The sequence below is a fragment of the Notamacropus eugenii genome, chromosome 3 (genome assembly GCF_028372415.1).
Source record: "Notamacropus eugenii isolate mMacEug1 chromosome 3, mMacEug1.pri_v2, whole genome shotgun sequence".
Lineage (NCBI taxonomy): Eukaryota > Metazoa > Chordata > Mammalia > Diprotodontia > Macropodidae > Notamacropus > Notamacropus eugenii.
In genome coordinates this window covers 423,909,288-423,929,268 of record NC_092874.1, presented here as the reverse complement: position 1 = coordinate 423,929,268, position 19,981 = coordinate 423,909,288, and the positions used below count along the sequence as shown (strand labels likewise).

Here is a 19,981-nt window from a genome sequence, read left to right as displayed (position 1 = left end):
CTTAAAACTAGTTATAAAGGACTCAATTTCAGGAAGTCTGTGAATTTGAATGGGGGAAAATGTTTTGATAGAAATATTTCAATACAATTGATTTCCTTTGCAATCTTGTGTGCTATTGCTTCTAAAGATATTTTTCTGAGAAGGGGTGCATAGATTCCAGACTGCCCTAGGGATTCATTAAAAGAAAAAAAATTAAGAACTCTGGCTTTGTATAAAGGTTAACTATTATTATTTGTTCATTCAATCAAGAAATATTTATTGAGTCTATTATATGTGGAGCCCTGTGTGTGTGTGCATATATATATATATTTATATACAAATGTATGTTATATCATATTAACATATCATATAATATAGTCATTATAATTATATATGTACGTATGTATATATATATATATATATATATATATATATATATATATATATATATATATATATATATATATATATATATATATATATATATATACACACACACACACACACACACTTCCTGATCTCGAGAAACTAACATTCTATTGTGAAAAAGGAGCCCTAGACAGAAGGCTATCCTCCTGTTTTGCTTCAGCCTTGCCTGAATTCCAGATGTTAGGAGTGATGAGGGGCAGTAGAAGGGTCAGCTGTGTTAGCAGCAGCTGTATCAAAAACAAAAACAAAAAACTGAAGCAGGATCTGACTTGCACAGGACCCAGCATGAGAAATGGAGGACTCTCAGCCCTCAATAAGGGATCTAAAGGTGTGGAGAGAAATTTAACGTCTTTTCTCCATTGCCACAGAGTGAGATCTCACCTGCCCAACCTCACAGTTCTTTCTGTCACATTCTCTTCTTATGCTAACTTCTCAAAAGAGTCTCTAGTTTTTCGAGTGAGTTCCTTATGGGGTACAAATGGAAATCTCATGGCTATGAAATTTGCAATGACAATGCATCCCCTTTAGGTAATTTGACGTTGGCTTTTAGAAGACAATGAGAAAAGGCTTGATCCTCTTTTAGTGCAAAGTTGGTTAGTCTTTTGCTGTATCCACAGCTTCCTTAGTTTCCAGGCCTCACTCTTATTTATTATTTGTTAGCAATTGTTTCATTAAAGATTTGTGAATTACTTGAATTTTTTAGACTCCAGACTCAGGTAATTAATTCAACAGAAAGAAGCAAAAATAGCTTGAATTTCTCTTCTATTGGATCAATTACAATACTTTAATAAAGCATCTGGTTAATGAGAGTTCTAAATTAAATTTTCTTTTTAAGTAAAGAATTGGCCACATAGCTGTATATTGGGATTTCCACTCCATCACTAGGCATTTAATAAGCATCTGCTATGTACCTGAAACTGCACAAAGTTCTGAAGATACCATAAGCAAAAAGGCCCCTGAGCTTAAGGGATATATATTGCAAGGAGTTTCCAGCTAGTATCCAAATCAAAATGAAAGCTAGGGTGTTAGAACGGGAATCAAGACATCTGATTTCTATTTATGGCTCTACCATTCACCGGTTGTGTGATCTTGGGCAAATAAATTTACCTTTCTTGACTTGAAGCAAGATAGTCATATATGAGGCAATGGAAATACCATGTTTTTGCTTCTTTCCACCCATGGTGAGTAAAACCAACGAATAGCTCTGAACTAATTGTGTCTTGTGCCTATTAAGTAAAAATATATTGATGAAAACTCATGACTATGATTTTGAGTTGGTCTGAACCCAAAGAGTAACTTGAAACTAACGTAGCTTTTTTTGGATGTTCCACGTGTGAGATGGCAGTGCTGTGGGTGGGTGAAATTGGACAAGACTCCTGGAAAGATCTAACGGGGCATAAGAAGAGAAAATGAATTGTGATTCTGCCACTGGAGGGAGCATCTACATGGATGGGATCATGGATCCATCCAAGTAATTTCTTTGAACACAATATGGGGATTAATCTTTGTTAGGATTTTGTGACCAAGAGGAAAAACATTCCTTGCTTTTTGTTTCTTTGTTTTAATTTGTTTTTCTCTGCTTTGGCATTCAATTCATTAGACAACAATGAAAAATGGGTAAAATATGATTTCAAACTTTCAAAAATAAACCAAATCAAAAGGGCAAGATCCTGGCCCCCTGAAGACAGAAAATCAGTTTTTTAAACTTACATCGATAAAGTACTTTATATTTTTACAAAGCATTAACAGGCTTTATCTTATTTGATCCTTAATATATTTAGGTGGTTGAAAAAGGAAATGTTATTGTCATTCTGTACTCTATGCCCTAGACAATTTGCCCTTCTCAGTTTTCTTCATATGTAGCCTTCCACTTCCTTTCTTCATGCCAAGCCACAGCTTGTCCTCCATTTCTGGAATGTACTTCCTCCCACACTCTACCTCTTAGAAATTCAACCTATATGTCACCTACATAAAAGCTTTCCTGCTCCCTCTTCTTTCTCAATTACCTTGTATTAGTTTTACAGCTATTTTGCCTATGTGTTCATATAGTCTTCGCTCTTAAAATGTAAGTTCTTTGAGAAAAGGGAACATTTTCAATTTTGTTTTTGTATTTCTAGTTCCTACTCAAGGCTTGGTACATAGTAGGCACTTAACAAATTCTTGTTGAATTGAAATGAATTTAATTAAGAAATACTTCAACTTATGAACACAATTTCAAAACACTTCACACAAAGACATGTAAACAACTGGAGAAATATTAATTGCTCATGGCTATTTGAAGCCAATATAAAATAGCAACTTTTTATAAGTTAATTTGATCATTCAGTGCCAAGCCAACCAAACTACCAGAAAATTAATTTATGGAGCTGGAAAAAATAATAAAAATAATAAAAAGGTAAAGAACATCAAAGGAATCAATTAGAAAATGTGAAGGAAAATGGCCTAGAAATTATAGATTTCAAACTATATTACAGAGAGGTAATCATCAAAACAATATGGTACTAAGAAATAGAGTGATAAATCAGTGGAAGAGATTAGATATACAATACATGGTAGTAAATGGCAATAGTAATCTAGTGTCTGATAAACTCAAAGACTGGTAAGAACTTAACATTTGACGAAAATTGCTGGGGAAACTGGGAAGCTATTTGGCAGAATCTAGGCATAGACCAGTATCGCGTGCTGTACACAAAGATAAGGTCAAAATGGAAAAATGATTTAAACATAAAAAGTAGTATCGTAAGTAGATTGGAGAGCATGGGAAAATGTACCTATCAGATCTATGGATAAAGGAAGAATTCATGACTAAACAAGAGATAGAAACGTCACAGGAAGGAAAATAGATAATTTTGATTGCATGAAATGAAGAAGCTTGCATAAACAAAACTAATGAAGCTAAAGTTGGAAAGAAAAAAGGAAACAGGAAGAGGGAGGAGTTACAGCAAGTTTCTCTGATAAAGACCTCATTTCTCAAATATATAGGAACTGAACCAGATTTTTAAAATAAGAGCTGTTCCCTGGTTGATAAAAGGTCAAAAGATTTGAACAAGCAGTTTTCAGAAAAAGAAATCAAAGCTATCAATAATCACATAAAAAAATGCTCTAAATCACTACTGTCTAGAGAAATGCAAATTAAAACAACTCTGAGATACCACTTTACACCTATCATATTAGGTAACATGACAGAAAATGAAAATGACAAATACTGGAGGGGATATAGAAAAATTGGTACACTAATTAAATATTGGCCGAGTTGTGAGCTAATCCAAGCATTCCGTAGAACAATTTGGAACTATACTCAAAGACCTATAAAACTCTGCATACTTTTTGACCCAGCAATACCACTAGTAGATCTGCATTCCAAAAAGACCAAAGAAAAGGGAAAAGGACTTATTTGTACAAAAATATTTATAGCAGCTTTTTTTTTCTGTGGTGGCAAAGAACTGGAAATTGAGAGGATGCCCATCAGTTGGGGAAAGGCTAAACAATTCTTCGAATGTGATTGTGATGAAATACTAGTGTTCTATAAGAAACGATGAGCAGGATGTTTTCAGAAAAACCTCGGAAGACTTATATGAACTGAAGCAAAGTGGAGTGAATAGAACCAGGAGAACATTGAACACAATAACATCAATATTGTAAAGACGATCAACTGTGAAAGACTTAGCTACTCTGATCCACAAACACAATGATACAATTCCAAAGGACCCATGATGAAAAATGCTATCTACCTCCAGAAAGAGAAATGATGAGCTCTTTGAGTGCTGACTGAAGCATACTTAAAAAAAAAAAAAACCAACTTTATTTTTGTGGTTTTATTTTTTGTTTGTTTTCTTTTTGCACATGACTAATATGTTTTGCATAACATCACATCAAATGATATCAAATTGCTTGCCTTGTCAAGGAGGAGGGAAGGGCAGGAAGTAAGGAGAGAATTTGGAACTCAGTTTATAAAAATTAAAAATTTAATTTTAATATAAAATTTTAAAAATAAAATAATAAAATTTAAATTTAAAATTTAATTTTTTTAAAAAGCTAAATTGATTAAAAATTCAATTTAATTCAAAAATTAAATTTAAAACTAAAATTTTTTAAAATTTTGTTAAAAATTTTATATATAATTAGGAAATATTTAATGAAATAAATAAAAATATATTCAAAAAAGAAAGATACGCTTCAATCACATTCAAAGACTGGTGAAATTATTTTTGTCTGTGACCTTTGCTTCCCAGACGCAGATGACATTTTCATTGGTTGAATTTAGAGCTGGTCTGAGAGGCAAGAAGTCCTGAATTCTGACACCTATAGTGTGACACTGGACAAATCACATGAACTCTCAGGCTCTAGGCAACCATCTCTAAAACTACTTTTTGGAGATAAGTGTTGACTTGCATTGGTAAAGGGCATTTCCTTATCCAATAGTTTCCCATAGGCTAGGGGCAAGGGAATAAGCATTTATTAAGCATCAACTACATGCTGGTGCTAATTGCTTTATAAATATTATCTTAGGCTAATGAAATCACAAGCCCAGTCCTTATCTCTGTGAAGGATTATTTAACGTACTTACTATTGGGAGATATGGCTTTGAGCAGAGCCTCTAAGCGTAAATATTTTCCTTTGTCATGGCTAAGTGAAAAGAGCCCCTTGGTCTGATGCCCAAGAGATCAGGTCTGAATGCCAGCTCTGGGTGGTCTTTTAGCCTCCATTTCCTACTTTGTAATGTCAGGGAACTGAACGAAATGATCCCTAATCTCCCTTTCAGATAAAATATTTGCTGATTCTAGAAAGATTTCAAATATAAGAGGCAGCAGGAAAGAACACTGGCTCTGAAGTCTGGGGACCCAGGTTCAAGTCCAGTTCTATTATTTGCCATCTATGTGACCTTGAACAAGGACTTTTTCAGATTGCCTTCTATCTACTCAGTATGTTTGTATGTGTATGTATATCATCCACATTATCTTCTCCATCCAAATATAAGCTTCTTGAGGTCAAAGACTCTGCTTCTGCCTTTCTCTATCTCCACTGTTTAGCACAGTGCTAGCATATAGTAAGAACTCAATAAATGCTTGCTGATCAATGGCCAATACCTCAGTATGCACAATGAGACATGCTTCCTACTTCCAGACCCAAAGGGATGGACTCACAGTACAGATGGAGATAGATGGGTTTTTAGGGGTGAGTCCAAATTACTTTAGGCTGACTATGTATACTTGTTACAAGGTTTTTACTTTTTTGTTTTCAAAGATAGAGTGGGGGAGATGGGAGGGAGAAAAAATAGATTTTTGCTCAAATCCTTCCTTAATTAATAAACAAAATACTGTAGTCCAGGGCAGGTCAGGCTATTTCACTCACTTTATGCACTAAAAAACAAAAACTCCAACAAATCAAAACTTAAAGGTAGAGAGTTAGCATGGCATAATGGGCAAAGGAATAGACTTGGAAATCAGAAGGATCTGTGTTCAAATTCTTCTTGAGATACTCACTAGCTGTGTGGCAATGAATGAATCAGTTAACCTTTTTCATCCTTAGTTTCCACAGATAGCTTGTGATGGTCAAATGAGATAATACATCATGTGCTTTGCAAGTCTTAAAATATTGTTACATATGTGTTTATATTATTACTTACAGTATTTTAATATTATTTATGTTATGTATTTATATTAACATATCATATTAGTAATTATCATCATCACCATTTTTAAGGGAACTAACTGGAAATCAGTTGTCTTCACATTCTGTCCTGCCTAGCAGAGGCATTCCAGTTCTAGCTAGAATGATCATTCAAAAAGAGTGGGAAGGAACAAATGAAGGATGAAGACATGTGTAGGTATAAAAGACAGATTCGGACACAGAAAGATTGCAAAATATGGCCTCATATACACGTGCACAGAAAACCAAGCTAATTAAGAGGAAATGTCAGAAGACTGCTATGTTGTCTCTGGGCAATGTCTTCTTGTTGCTAAGGAACTCTTAGTTGCCACTGAGGCATCTGTCACAATGAACTGCCAAATCCAAGGCCAAATATTAATTTCTGAAAGGGGAGATTAGATTGCTAGACTCATAAGTTTAGAACTGAAAGACACCTTGGAGATCATTTAGTCACAATATTGCATTGAGATCTGGGACTTTGGATATAATTCAGTTCATGCTTTCTCTTACTTTGTTGTTGAGGAAACTGAGGCCCAGAGGGTTCCAGTGACTTGACTGAGGTCATATAGGTAAGGTTGTAAGTGGTAAGTGGATATGAATTCTAGGAAATTCAATGCCAAGAAGCATGTTGAATAACGGATAGCATGTTGAATGTGGAGTCAAGAAGATCCATGTTCAAACTCTCTCTCCAATACTTCTTAGTTATTTAATGCTAGTTATCTCATATCATCTCTGAGTCTCAGTTTCCTTACCTGTAAAATTGCAATAATACTTATAATACTTAATGTATGTAAACTTTAACTTAATGTATATAAACAGATAAACATCTGTATTATACTACACTACTCCAAATGTGTCAGTTTACAGATAAGGAAAATAAGGTCCAGAAAAATAAAGTTGCTGACCCAAGGACCCAAGTCAGTTAGAAATAGATACTTGATCATGAGTCACCGCACCATGGTAATTTTAACATACCATGCTATCTCTCTTCTAATGAGGACTGGAGGGTAATGGGACCATTTTGAGCATGGGAGTCAGGTGTCCGGGTGATCTCAGAGTATAGTGAAGGTAGTTCATCAGTGAACTTGTCCTGGAGAAATAGAGTGAAGGACATGGAAAACATCCATCACCCATTCCCCTTTGGAACTGTCTTAGCCGGGGCTGACCTTTCTCAGAGATGGACAGTTCTGTATGCAGAATGATCTGTGGCACTGGGAAAGTCTTCCAACTAAAACATTTCTTTACTCATATACCCTCTGTTTTTCAGTCACGTCTGACCCTCCATGACCCCATTTGGGGTTTTCTTGGCAGAGATCCTAGAGTGATCTGCCATTTCCTTCTCAAGATCATTTCACAGATGAGAAAGCTGAAGTAAAGAGGATTAAGTGACTTGCCCAGGGTCCCACAGCTAGTAAGTGTTTCGGGTCTGATTTAAACTCAGGAAGATGAGTCTTCCTCACTCCAGGCCCAGCATTCTATCCACTGCATCACATAGCTGCCTTGTTTGCCCAACGACTTGGAATTTTCATATTACTTACTAACTTGAGGTAAAGCATTTAAATGTAGACATGTCACTGTTCCACTGATCCTAACTAAGCTAAACTTAGTAGATTACTGCCAAACCTTCCAGGAGTTCTTCCAGTCTCTACTCTGTCCTCTGCCTCTTTAATTGATTCTTAATAGCCTTGCCAGAATTATCTTCCTTACATTTCAAATTAGAGCTAAGAAGGACCTTAGAAATATGTGATTGCACATCTACATTTTATACATGTGAAAACTGAGGTCCAAGGAAATCAAGTGACATATATAGTAAACTCTTAGTAAATATTGATTGATTGATTGATTATATGCAATGTGTTTTAGTGCTGGACTTTGAATCAGAAAGACCTGGGTTCAAGTTCTGCCTTATACACTTCTCAGTTGTGTGACCTTTAGGCAATAATCATAAAAATAGCATTTATATGTGGTTTTAGGTTTACAAAGAGTTTTACAAATCTCTCACTTTATCCTCACAATAAGTTAGAAGGTAGAAGGTTGTTAGAAGGTAGAAGGTTGTATAAGGTAGAAGGTTGTTATCATTCTTTACAAATAAGGAAAATAATGGAGAGATGTTAAATGACTTGACCAAGATGACACAGCTTAGTGTCTGAGGTCACATTTGAACTCAGATCTTTCTGATTCCAAGTCCAGCACTCTTTGTAATGTACCACCTAGCTTCAAGTCATTTAATCTCTCTGGGCTTCAGTTTCCAAATCTGTAAAATGGGGAGTTGACCTGGATGATCTCTAAAGTCCCTTCAGTCTATGAATCTATGATCATAATTTCCTACCAGAGTTCACAGAGTCATTTTACTCTTCTGTTCAAAATTCGTGACTCCCTGTTACTACCCCCAGAGTAACACCCAAACTCTCAAGGTATTCCAAAATCTGGCGCCACATATCTCTCCTGAGCTTTTCCTCATTCTACTAACTCATACATACCCTATATTTCAGCCAAACCAGACAACTCAGTTGATGCCACACCATTGCTTGCTATGTTTCCTGTACACACCTAGAATAATACTATCCCCATGTCTCTCTGCCTATTGAATTTTTATTCATACTTTAAAGCCCTTTTACATTTACAGTTTAAATGTATAAACTCCTTCAGAAAATTTCCCTATTCTTCCCAGTCATTAATGACTTTCCCCTCTGGCTTAGAACTCACAGGGCACTTTACTTCTTTTTGTGTTATTTTGATTTCTAGACTTTTAATTTGTATGTCTTTTTTTGTATTATTTTTGAATTCTAATCTTTTAATTTGTATTTCTTTTGGTATTATTTTGAGTTCTACCCTTTTAATTTGCATTTCTTTTGCATAACTTTGAATTCTAGTCTTTCAATTTGTATTTTTTCTTGTATTATTTTGATTTCTATCTTTTTAATTTGTATTTCTTTTGGAATAACTGAATTCCAGCCTTTAAATTTGTATTGTTTTTTGTGTTGTTTTGATTATTAGCCCTTTAATTTACATTTCTTTTTGAATCGTAGCCTTTTGGTTTGTATTTCTTTTTGAATTATTTTGAATTCTGACTTTTATGGATATTGTATACCTCTACTAGACCATAAGCTCCATGAGCAGGAATTTTGTCTTATCTAACTTTGTATTTCACTCAGGTCCTAATAAATACTTTGCATATGGTAAATACTCAACAAATGTTTGTTGATTGAATTTTTTTATAATTGTTCTACTCAGTAATCCCTTGATCTAATTTTGTTGCAGTTCCCTAACCAAGGGCTGGATGTAGGAGGAATGAAACACAGAATAGGTAAGTTTTGATGTAAGGAGGAAAAGAAATTAGGGAACACTTGGAGCATAGGACTCTCAGAATATTCTCATGTTTAGACCTCCACAGATATTGGTGAAAGGATCTCCTGTTCCCATACAAACATACAAATATGTGATGTAGAGCCTTTATTTCACCCTGCAGAAAATGCAACCCTGACCCACATTCCAAATCCCCTTTAAAAACTAAAAACTAAACCCAGAAGACTCATAGCAGTCCATGAAAAATAGAATTCTCCTCCCTCTGCTCAGTCACACCTTCCCCATAGTCCTATATGGTTAGTTCTCCAGGTTCATAGAACTACCCCATGGCTAATAATCCCCTTGGAAGGGAAATTTATTTAAGGTTGTTAGAAGAATAACCCCTAAAGATTCTGATGAGTCTTACTTACACCACTGAGAGATATGCAAGCCTCCACTAATTATGGTATTATATTTCCCTGAGCTCTGGGATTCCCATGGAAGGAAGTCAATTTAGGATTGCTAGAGAGGGAACTCCCTCCCCATTAGACCAGAAACATTTGAGTAACTCACCATGGTACAAAGAGAGCACTTTAAGAAAGCTTATTGACCAACACACAGTAAGTAGAAGGCAAAGTCTAGGTCTTTTGCTTCCATATGTTGTGTATCTGGTCCCTTACTTTGTCCTTGGGTTCAAGGACTACATATGTAATCTTATTTTCCACAAGCGGATGATACTGCCAAAGATCCTGGAACTCTTGAACTTGAGATTACTGGAGAGGAAAAACCTAAGGATAGTGATGCTCAGTAATTCCCCTCCTCACTTAAGAAAGCTAAATTTTCCTTGAAGTGGACATTATCTAGGAAATTCCTTCTTCTATGTAAAATGATAGAATTTTGGAACTATCAGTCCTGTTGGGTAAGAGCACATACAATAACCATGTGCCTTTAGGCCTCATGCCTTCTTCCTCTATCCATCCCCACCTATAGACCCAGAAAAAAGAAACCCATAACACTCAGCCAAACCAGTGAGATCCCCCTCTATGAAGTACCAAGGAGTACATCCCAAAAGACAACCAGCTAAGCTCTAAATAGGCGTATCCAGAAACTCTATGGGAAAATGCAATCAAAAGATCCAATGAAAAGTTCATGTCCCTCTAACCTTATTGAACAAATTAGAGAATTCTCCTGAAAAACTGCCTAAATAAGCAGCTGGCTCACACCAGCTCTCCTCTCTTCTGTAAATTGGTTGGCTGTCTCCAAGGGACTATTCCTAGGAAATAACTTTGCTCTATATGTGACTCCAGGTCATGTCGCAAGACAAATTCCACCAATATGATCGATGTCTATTTTAATTCTTTATGCTTAATACATCTAGATTCCTGATTTCAAGGAAAGACCAGTGAAATTATGACTTATTGGGCACAATCTGCCAGGATATACCATTATATTATATTATATCATATATATGATATGTTATATTATTATATTATATCATATTAATTTTATATTATTTATATATAATGCTATATTATATTATGGTATATTATATTAGCCAAAAGATGCCAAGAGAATCATGTCCATGAGAGAATCATAGGAAAGATCAAAGAGTTAGAGGTTGAAAGCGCCACAGAGACTATTTCATCCAAGGAACCCCAGAGCATATCTAATCCAATCCTCCCTTTTTACAGATGAGGAACTGAGTCCTGGAGAGGTAAAATAAGCTGCCCAAAGTCACTCAGATGGTAAGTAGTAGAATCATGTTTCAGATCCAGGTCCTTGGATCCCAAATCCAGTGGTTTTTCCATTTGACTACACTCTACTAAAGGTCACTAGGTGGTGCAATGGATAGAGCCCTGGGACTAGTCAGGAAGACCTGTGTTCAAATATGACCTCAGATACTCAGTGTGTTACCCTGGGCAAGTCACTCAGGCTCTGACTGACTCAGTTTTCTTCACTGTAAAATGGGGATAATGATAACATCTACCTCCCAGGGTGGTTGTGAGGCTCAAATCAGGTAAGATTTGTAATGTGCCTGGCACATAGAAGGCACTGTATAAATGCTCATTTTTTTCCTTCCTTCCTGTCCAGTCTTTGCTACCACTAAGATGGAGGTAAAACAAAAATTCCAGGGGGTGCCAAGGCTTGGCCCCAATTAGTACTTTACAAATATTGCCCCTCTAGTGCTGAATACTAACTCCTATGGTCCCTTCCCTTACTTGACCTGTCTCTCCTTCTCCTCTCCCATAGCAAAGTCCTATGATTGATCCCCTTTTTTTATTTCACCTCCTTTCTCCTGTATCTGATCTCTTCCAGCAAGCCTTCTCAAGATAGTGCCCACAATCAGTAAAGGCTACCCCTCCACTCTGAGTGCCTTGATCTTATCTCCTCTCCTTCAACAGCTGCAGCCCTGCTCTCCCTATCTCCTCTTCCTATGCCTCAAGGCTCTCTGCAAAGCATGGAAGAAAAGAGCTCTGAGGTGAGGAGGGATATGGAGTTTTCCCTTCCATGGGACTCTGTGGGGACCCCTGCAAAGAAGTCTGAAAACTTGGGTGCCAGCTATCGCTGCAAGTTCCCTGGGTGACTGTAGACAGGTCAGTTCACTTTCCCTTATACTGATCTTCAGTTTCTTCACCTTTTAGAAAGAGGGATCTACGAAGAATAATTTTTTAAAATTTTATCTGTCCCGCTGTATGCTGTCTGTGTTTTCTTTCCCAAGGTGGCTAAGACTGCACACTGCTTGCCTTCTTAAGGAGAGGAGGGAAGGAGGGAGAGAATTTGGAACTCAAAATTTAAAAAAATGAATGTTAACAATTGGTATTCCATGTAATTGGAAAAAATAAAATATAAAAAATTTCACTTAAAAACCCAGTAAATAAATAAAAAGAGGGATTGCGATTAGGGGCTGTTTTAGCGCTTCCATTTTGTGACTCAAGTCTTAGATAGCAGAGTATGCATAAAAGCCAGACTGGAGTTCCTGCGGCTGTGTGACCACGACAGCACTTTTCCTGGTCTCTAGATGGAGGGGTGAATGCTGACTTAATTCACTTCCAAATCCTATGATCCACTTTCCGATAAGAGGTTTCCAGAGCCATAGCCGCTGATGCTTCTACACGGAAAGGCAGTCCGAGTCATCCGCGGCGGGTCGCTCGGGGGTCTTTCATCCCACTCGGAAACCTTCGGGTGTAGATTTCACCCAGGGGGCGGGGCCTCATTCTAGCCCGCCCTCCTGGATTGAGAAGGGGTGGGACTTGGGGGTAGGCGGGGCCTTGCCTCGGCACTGGGCGTGACTTGGACTTTCAGCCTTCTGTGATGCAGCCCTGCGGAGGGGCGGGCATCGCTCCCAAGCCCGGCCCCGGTGACGTAAGGGGGCGTGTCCCCATGCTGCCCCCGCCCGCGCTCGCCCCGCCGGCCTCCGCTCGGCCCAGTACAAAGTCCGGGCGGTGACTGCAGGTGGCGGGTCTGCCGCAGGCCCGGCGGGGGGATGTGAGTAGCGCGCGGGCCGGGGCAGGGCTGGGGCTGCGTGCAGGGACAGCGGTCCGAGGGTCGGGGGAGCGGGGAGGCTTTTCGTCCCTCCGCCTGGCAGCTGGACCAGTACCTGGGCGTTGCGGGCCCCGTACCCCCGGATCTCCGTCGTGGCCGCCACCAGTTCGCCTCGGAAAGTGGAAGCTGGCTGCCCCCGCCTCCTCCACCGCGCGTGGGGGGGGCCGCCACGTGGACAGATAGCCGGTCCTGGGGCGGGGGTCAGCAAGCAGGGGCAGGCCTGGGTGACGGGCCCTGGCCCCGGGTGTGGGTTGCGGGCTTGCAGACACCGCATCCTCAGGGCTGCCCTCCGCAGGGACACGTCGCCTCCCGCGGGCTGAGGCTCTCCGGGGAGCTGAGTGTCTCTGAGTCCCCCCCCTTTGCCCCCACCCACCCCCAACTGCCCCTCTGGGAGGAAAAGCCTGATACAGGCACTGAGGGACTCTGGGAATGTAACCCCAGTCCAACGCCTTCTCTGGTCAGTGGGAAGAAAGAGAAAAAGGGCAGGGGGGTTGGGCTGGTGGCCCTTGCCAGAGGTTGGCACTGGGTTTCACAGAAGCTTTGTGAAAGGACAGCCAGTGACTGGACCCAGAGATGCGACAGGGAGAGGGAAAAGCAGACGCCGAGGTCCATGGGGATCCTGGGCCCGGGAGAGAGGGGACCATATGGCAGCTGTGACCAGGGACAGGAGACGTGAGGCTCCCTAGGAGCCTGGGCCTCCCGATCATGAGTTTGGTAGCTTTTGATCTAAAAGAGAGCTTAAGTAGCCCAGCTGAATTCCCCCTTGTTTTACAGAAGAGAAAATAAACTAGAAGAGGTAGGTAACTTCTTCAAGGTTACATGTAGGAAAAGCTGGAACCAGGGTTTGAAATGTAGATTTCCTCCAAATCCATCTCTTTTACTGCAAAGACATTCAGCTTCTCATCATTAGACCTCTATTCCTCTCCTCTTCTTTCCCACATTATGCACTGAAACTTTCTGATATGTTGAAGTTTTTAGTCTGAAGATCACGTGTCATGCAAAGAACATTGCATCAGGAAGTCCAGAGGCTGGGTTCTTTTTCTGGCTTTGTCATGAATTTACTGTTTGACCTTAGGAAAGTCACTTTCTCCTTCTGGGCTTTACTTTTCTCTTTGGTGAGATAAAAGGCTTGAACTAGAAGACCTCTAAGATTCCTTCAATAATTAACCATTTGGTGCCCTTTCATAGATATTGATAATGACCTGGTGGGTCAGTCACAGCCCTGTATGCATTGGATCAAATGGGGTAATAGAAAAGGTAGAATAAACAGCTCCAGTCTCTTCATTTATGTAGTGTTCCTTTTTTAATGATCATTTCCCAAGTGCTTCCTCCCTTATTGTATTTTCTTCATAGCAACTTTGTGAGATAAATAAGGGGTAGGGTTAATTGTCACAATTTATGATGACTTTAAACAAAACCCTACTCTGACAGCTCAAAGTGGCGACTGAGTTTTAGTAGATAATGCTAGTCTAACATAAGCTCTCTGGCATCACTCACAGTGTTGATCATCAAATCAGAAAACTCTTGGTTCCTATTCTCCCTCAGACATATATCAGCTGAAGGACTGTGGAGAAATCTCTTCACTTTGTTCAGTCTCAGTTTCCTCATCTGTGAAATGGGAATAATAATTCTTGTGCTACTTTTTAGTTGTGAGGATCATAGGATTATAGATTTAGAAATCATTAAGTCCAACCCCCTCATTTTACACATGAAGAAATGGAGGCTTAGAGAGTTAAGTGACTTGCCCAACGTCATACGGGTGGTAAATGGCAGAGGCTGTCTTCTGGAGGATTCCAGTTCTGACAGATGCCTTTGCCACGGACTGGTGAAGCACTTGATACTTGCCTCCTAGGGATAGAAGAGTTTGGGGAGTTTTTGATCCGGTGATTTGTGAAGTACCCTCCCCTCTAGCTTTAAAATTCCATGATTCTACAACTGTACATTAGAAATAACTAACAGGATACTCTCAGAAAAACCTGGAAAGGCTTACATGAACTGATGCAAAGTAAAATGAGCAGAACCAGGAGAACATTGTGCAAAGTAACAGCAAGATGAATGATTTAATTTAGGATGAAAAATGCTACCCATCTCCGGGAAAAGAATTGATTGAGTTTGAATGCAGATTGAAGCATACTTTAAAATTTTTTTCTTTCTTTTTCCTGGAGTTTTATATTTGGGAGGGGGTCTATTTTCTTTCACAACATGACTTATATGGAACTATATTTTATGTGATTGTGCATGTATAATCTATATCAAATTACTTGCCTTCTTCAGGAGGAGGGAGTGGAAATAATTTGGGATAGAATTTGGAACTCAAAATTTTAAAAAAATGAATGTTAAAAACTGTTTTTACATGTAATTGGGAAAAAAATATCACATACAATTTTAAAAAAACTTGCTATTATTAAAAAAAAAAAGATTCCATGATTCTGGGTGTTCTGAGTTGGCATTCTTTTCCATTTTTCTTTCTGTCTTTGCCTCAAGGCCTCACGACACCAAACTCTACCAAGAAGTGTCAAAGACCTGCTGGCCCATTGTCTACTCTCCAAGATACAACATCACTTTTATGGGCTTGGAAAAGCTCCATCCATTTGATTCTGGGAAATGGGGGAAAGTCATCAATTTTTTGAAAGGTAAAAGCAGCCTTTTCTCCTTGCTCTCAAATATAGACATGTTCAAAGTAATCCTGTATCAAAACTATGGGAAATGCTGGTGAAGCTGGTTTGCAGTGACCTTTACCCTTCTTTTCAGTTTGTCTTCTTCATGTTTTAAAAAAAAATTTCCCCCCATATTTGGAATATGATTTTGTATAACAGGGAAGTAAGATCATGCAGATCATGCAGGTCCTGGAGTCAGGAAGACTCCTCTTTGTGAGTTCAAATCCAGTCTCAAGTGTGTGTTCCTCCTTCATTGCCGAAGAAGACCATGCCATCAGAGAAATATGACATGACTTGCACTTGACTTTGTTTTGAGTGAGGGAGGGCTGTGCACATCACCAGCCTCACTTCTCCTCCAGAGCCATCTGAATCCAGTGATCAGATATTCATCAGGATGACTGGAGATGACCCAGGATGACGCAGTTGGGGTTGTGACTTGCCCAAGGTCATACAGCTAGTGAGTGTCAAGTGTCTGAGGTGAGATTTGAACTCAGGTCCTCCTGTCTCCTGCGCTGGTGCTCTATCCACTGCAACACCTAGCTGCCCCTAAATCCAGTCTCAGACTTTTATTAGCTGTATGACCCTGGACAAGTCACTTAAACCTGTTCGTCTTGATTTCCTCCTCTTTAAAATGAGCTGAAGAAGGAAGTAGCAAACAACTCTAGTGTCTTTGGCAAGAAAACCCCAAATGGGGTCATGAAGAGTCAGACATAACTGAAAATGACTGAAGAACAATATTTTACAACATAAGTACTTACTGTATACAGAGCACTGTCGTAGTTTATTGATCTGCACAGTTCCCCTTCATCTCTGTATCTTCCATCTATTCTGCATGGTGGTTTGTTTTTTTTTTTAATGTACCTACTTATTTACATATTGTTTCCCTGTGGAATATAAGCTCGTTGAGGGCAAGGAACTGGTTTTTTGTTTTTTTGTTTTTGTTTTTTAATATTCCCTCTGTTTAGGACAGTGTCTGGCATGTCATAAGTGTTTGATAAATGCTTATTGACTGACTGAATAGCCAGCACTGTTGAATGGAATATCCTTCTCTCTAGAGAAGTGGTAGTGGTGGTGGTTTTCTCTCTAACCACCCATTTAGACCTAATTCAAAAGCTATGTCCTCAACAAAGTCTTCTCTGATCCTTTTTTATTGGTGGGAACTTTTCCCCTTAGACTCTATACAACACTTTGTTTTGAAATTCTCTAGCTAGAAATTTTCTATTTCCCCCAACACAGTACTCTGTACAGAGTAGGTAGTTAATAAAAATTTATTGCATTGTATTATACCACCTCCTCTGTCCCTCCTGCCTGGCACAGAGAATGTCAGTGTCTTATTTTTACTGAGTGTAAGACCATCCTCCAGTAGAAGGTAAGCTTCTCCAGGGTAAGGGACTATTGATTTTTGTATCGCATCCCAAGTGTCTAACCCAGCACTTGTAATAGGTGTTTAATAAATACTTTGAATTGAATCAACAGCCCATGGACCTAGCCTCTGGACTTCAATCCATGTGTACATGATAATAGTTATTTTGAACTGTGAGGGCAGGGGATGGATTCTGAAGACCTCAAGGCTATAGCCAGTGAAACTTGAGGTTGGCAAGGCAAGGGCTGATTTTCCCCTGGGGTTGACTCTTGGAATATATGTGAAAGGTGTGGTTTATTTTGGTTACAGAAGAAAATTTCCTTGCTGATGTCATGATGGTAGAGGCCAGAGAAGCCACTGAGGAAGACCTGCGGGTAGTGCACACGCAAAGATACTTGAATAGGCTGAAGGTAAGGAGGAATGGAGTCCCTTTGACGAGGTCTCTGAAATGGGTTCCCAGGCATCAGCCTCTCTTGCTGTTTCCTGTGTTTTCTGTTGACTTTCTTCTCCATATACCCATTGGTCCCCCAATCAGGTTAGGAGATGGTTTGGAGGCCTGGAGTCCTCTAGAACTGGGGCAGTCCTTTCCTTTGATGTTGGTATGCCATGTCTAGTTACTTTGGATAAATGAGGGCAAAGTTGAGGTGGTGATTTTTTTGTCTTCCCTCTGTTTTATTCTGTCAGCCACTGTTTGGGGTCTGAGTTGAGAAAAGGTAGTAGTTTCAGATTCTTTCATGGGATCTTGTAAAGTCTTTAAAGAGTCATAGTGAGCCAAAGTACAGTTGAGATGGACATGAATGAATGACAAGGTTCATCCCAGGATTCATCAGTGTTGTCCTTCTCTGTAGGATAGCACATTGCACGAACCCATTTTACACAGATCACCCTTTAGAAATAAATTGTAAGTCACCAAACATAACTGTCAGAGACCTCACTTTCTTTTACTTCAAAATAGACAACCTTCCTATAGTGAGAGCTTCCCTCTCTTTTTAAACCCCCTCCCCCCAATTAATTTTCTTCTTTAGCAATCAGCCATATTTCTCTTATAACACTGTCATCTGCGGATTCTGGTATGAAGTTTCTTTAGGCCTATTAACAAGATTCAGTTCAATCCAGCAGGTTTCCGGAGTGCTTACTGTGTAACACACAGAGCTTCCTGACAATGCCCTGCAGTCATTTGGGACCTTTATCCAATAAGGTGTACCAAGGACTAGCGGTAATGGATTACTGTTTAGAAGTTAATATGAGGGGTGTCCACCAGGGTGTATTATGGGAGTTCATAGATATATAAGAAAGTGGATAATTAAGAAGGGTTGAGTTTCTAAGCCTTCTTTGAATGTATGATTCTAATCTACTATGCCAGAGTTCTTCCTCTAGGTTTTTGTGCATTCCAGGAGTATCAGTGTAGTCCTTGGACCATCCATTATCCCTCACTCTCATCACATGACTGACCCATCTCTTTTTTATAATCATACATTTCCTGGAAGATATTCCTTATGGCACTTCTCCCACATAAGATATAACAGTAAGTGCCCTAACATGCATAGGGGTACCTGCTATCACAGGTTCTTAGATCTGCATTCATAAAAGAAAAGGCAACTTTTGAGGAGTTAACAATTACTTTAATCAAGCACATGTATCATTTCTTTAACCAATCATATATATCATTCAGTTAGTTTAGGGGAGTCAGCACCCTGAATTTCAAAGAAAATACAGAGAAAAATCAAAAGATCAATACATATAACTTCCTCTGCCTGAATTCAACAGACAAGTGGGCCCCAACTGTCTGATGATAGTTACCAGAGAGGGAAGCATGACATCTGGGTTCTGAAAGCCAGGCCGTGGGGGGAGCTCCTTAGTAGCTTCCCAAAGTCCTCATCTGGCCAAACAAACACTTCCAGTCAGTAAGCCCCAAACTAATCAACAGACATGGCTTCCTCTGCCTGACCATAATTCAACAGACAGGTAGAGGTGTCTGACCATAATTACCAGAGAGGGAAGCACAACATCTAGGTTCTCAAAGCCTAGGGCTCCTTGGCAGCTTCCCAGAGTCCTCAAGTGGCACTCAAACCTTCTTGCAAAAACTAAATCCCAAAGTGAAACCTCAACTCAGAGTATTTTTACCTTTTTAGAGCCAGAGGGCATCCCTACCCTTGAGAACCAGTGCCTCATTAACAAAAACTGTGGGTTTTCCTACAAATCTTCCTTAATGAAACTCCCCTTAATGGGCAGGCCCATTTATGGGTGGGGAAGATCTTTAATCACATTAACAATACAAATACATATACTGTTTCTAGTTAAAGAAACTCTTGTTTCTGTACTTTACTCCTAGTAAAAACTTGATTGATAAAGGCAAGATTCAATCAGGCATTTGATTATACTAAAACAAAAACAGCAAAAGATCCTAATTATACTTGCCTTTACATAAGGTCAACTCATTATTTGTTTGTTAAGCATCTATTACATGCAGAGTCGCTGTTAGCAATATGCTGAGTACTTGTCCCCAAATGCATGTCTTCATTGTCTTTTCACCTGCAGCTTTAGGTCTTCCATGATTGTGGTATTCTGAGCTTTGTAATCTTTGCAGCTTGATAGCCAAGAGAATATTTGCATTTAAAAGATGAGTTTTTGCCCTGAATAGCAGCTTGTGATTGTACCACACTTTCCCACATGTCTTCTAGCCCACTTTCTTCCTCCTATTCATTTCTGGCCCCAACATTTTTGTCCTTCTGCTGTATTTGTCTCAGATGCAGAGACTGATGGATTAACTGGAATTGTTTTGATAGTAGACAATTTTTTCATCTGTTTAATTCTATAGGCAAGGTCCTTTAGATGCAACTGTTTGCAGATAAAATTGGGTTGATTGTTATCCAGTCTTAGACCATTAAAGAGCCCCTCAATGGGAGCCATAATCACTCAAAAGATATAGATTTCATCCATATAGAAGGATTATTTGCCAAGGACTTTTATATGATTTCAATGTACATTTGAGAGACCTTTTATTAGATAACGGCCTTTAGGGCTGTGTACGTGTGTGTACATGTTTGTGTTAATAAACACAAAAGATAGCAAGATA

The 19,981-nt window shown here is 39.2% G+C and overlaps 1 protein-coding gene across 7 annotated transcripts in view; it reads left to right on the top strand.

Moving 5' to 3' along the window:
- The first annotated feature begins 11,744 nt into the window (after positions 1 to 11,744).
- Positions 11,745 to 19,981, top strand: part of HDAC11 (histone deacetylase 11) — a 54,952-nt gene continuing 46,715 nt past the window's right edge. For 6 of the 7 annotated variants that reach the window (XM_072598253.1, XM_072598254.1, XM_072598251.1 and 3 more), the window contains exons 1-3: positions 12,676 to 12,828; positions 15,370 to 15,518; positions 17,215 to 17,315. In XM_072598253.1, coding sequence (XP_072454354.1) covers positions 12,827 to 12,828; positions 15,370 to 15,518; positions 17,215 to 17,315 — 252 coding nt within the window. In that variant the 5' untranslated portion in view covers positions 12,676 to 12,826. Of the gene's footprint in view, positions 11,937 to 12,675; positions 12,829 to 15,369; positions 15,519 to 17,214; positions 17,316 to 19,981 lie in introns of those variants that run through there. The other variant, XM_072598250.1, reaches the window with a different exon arrangement.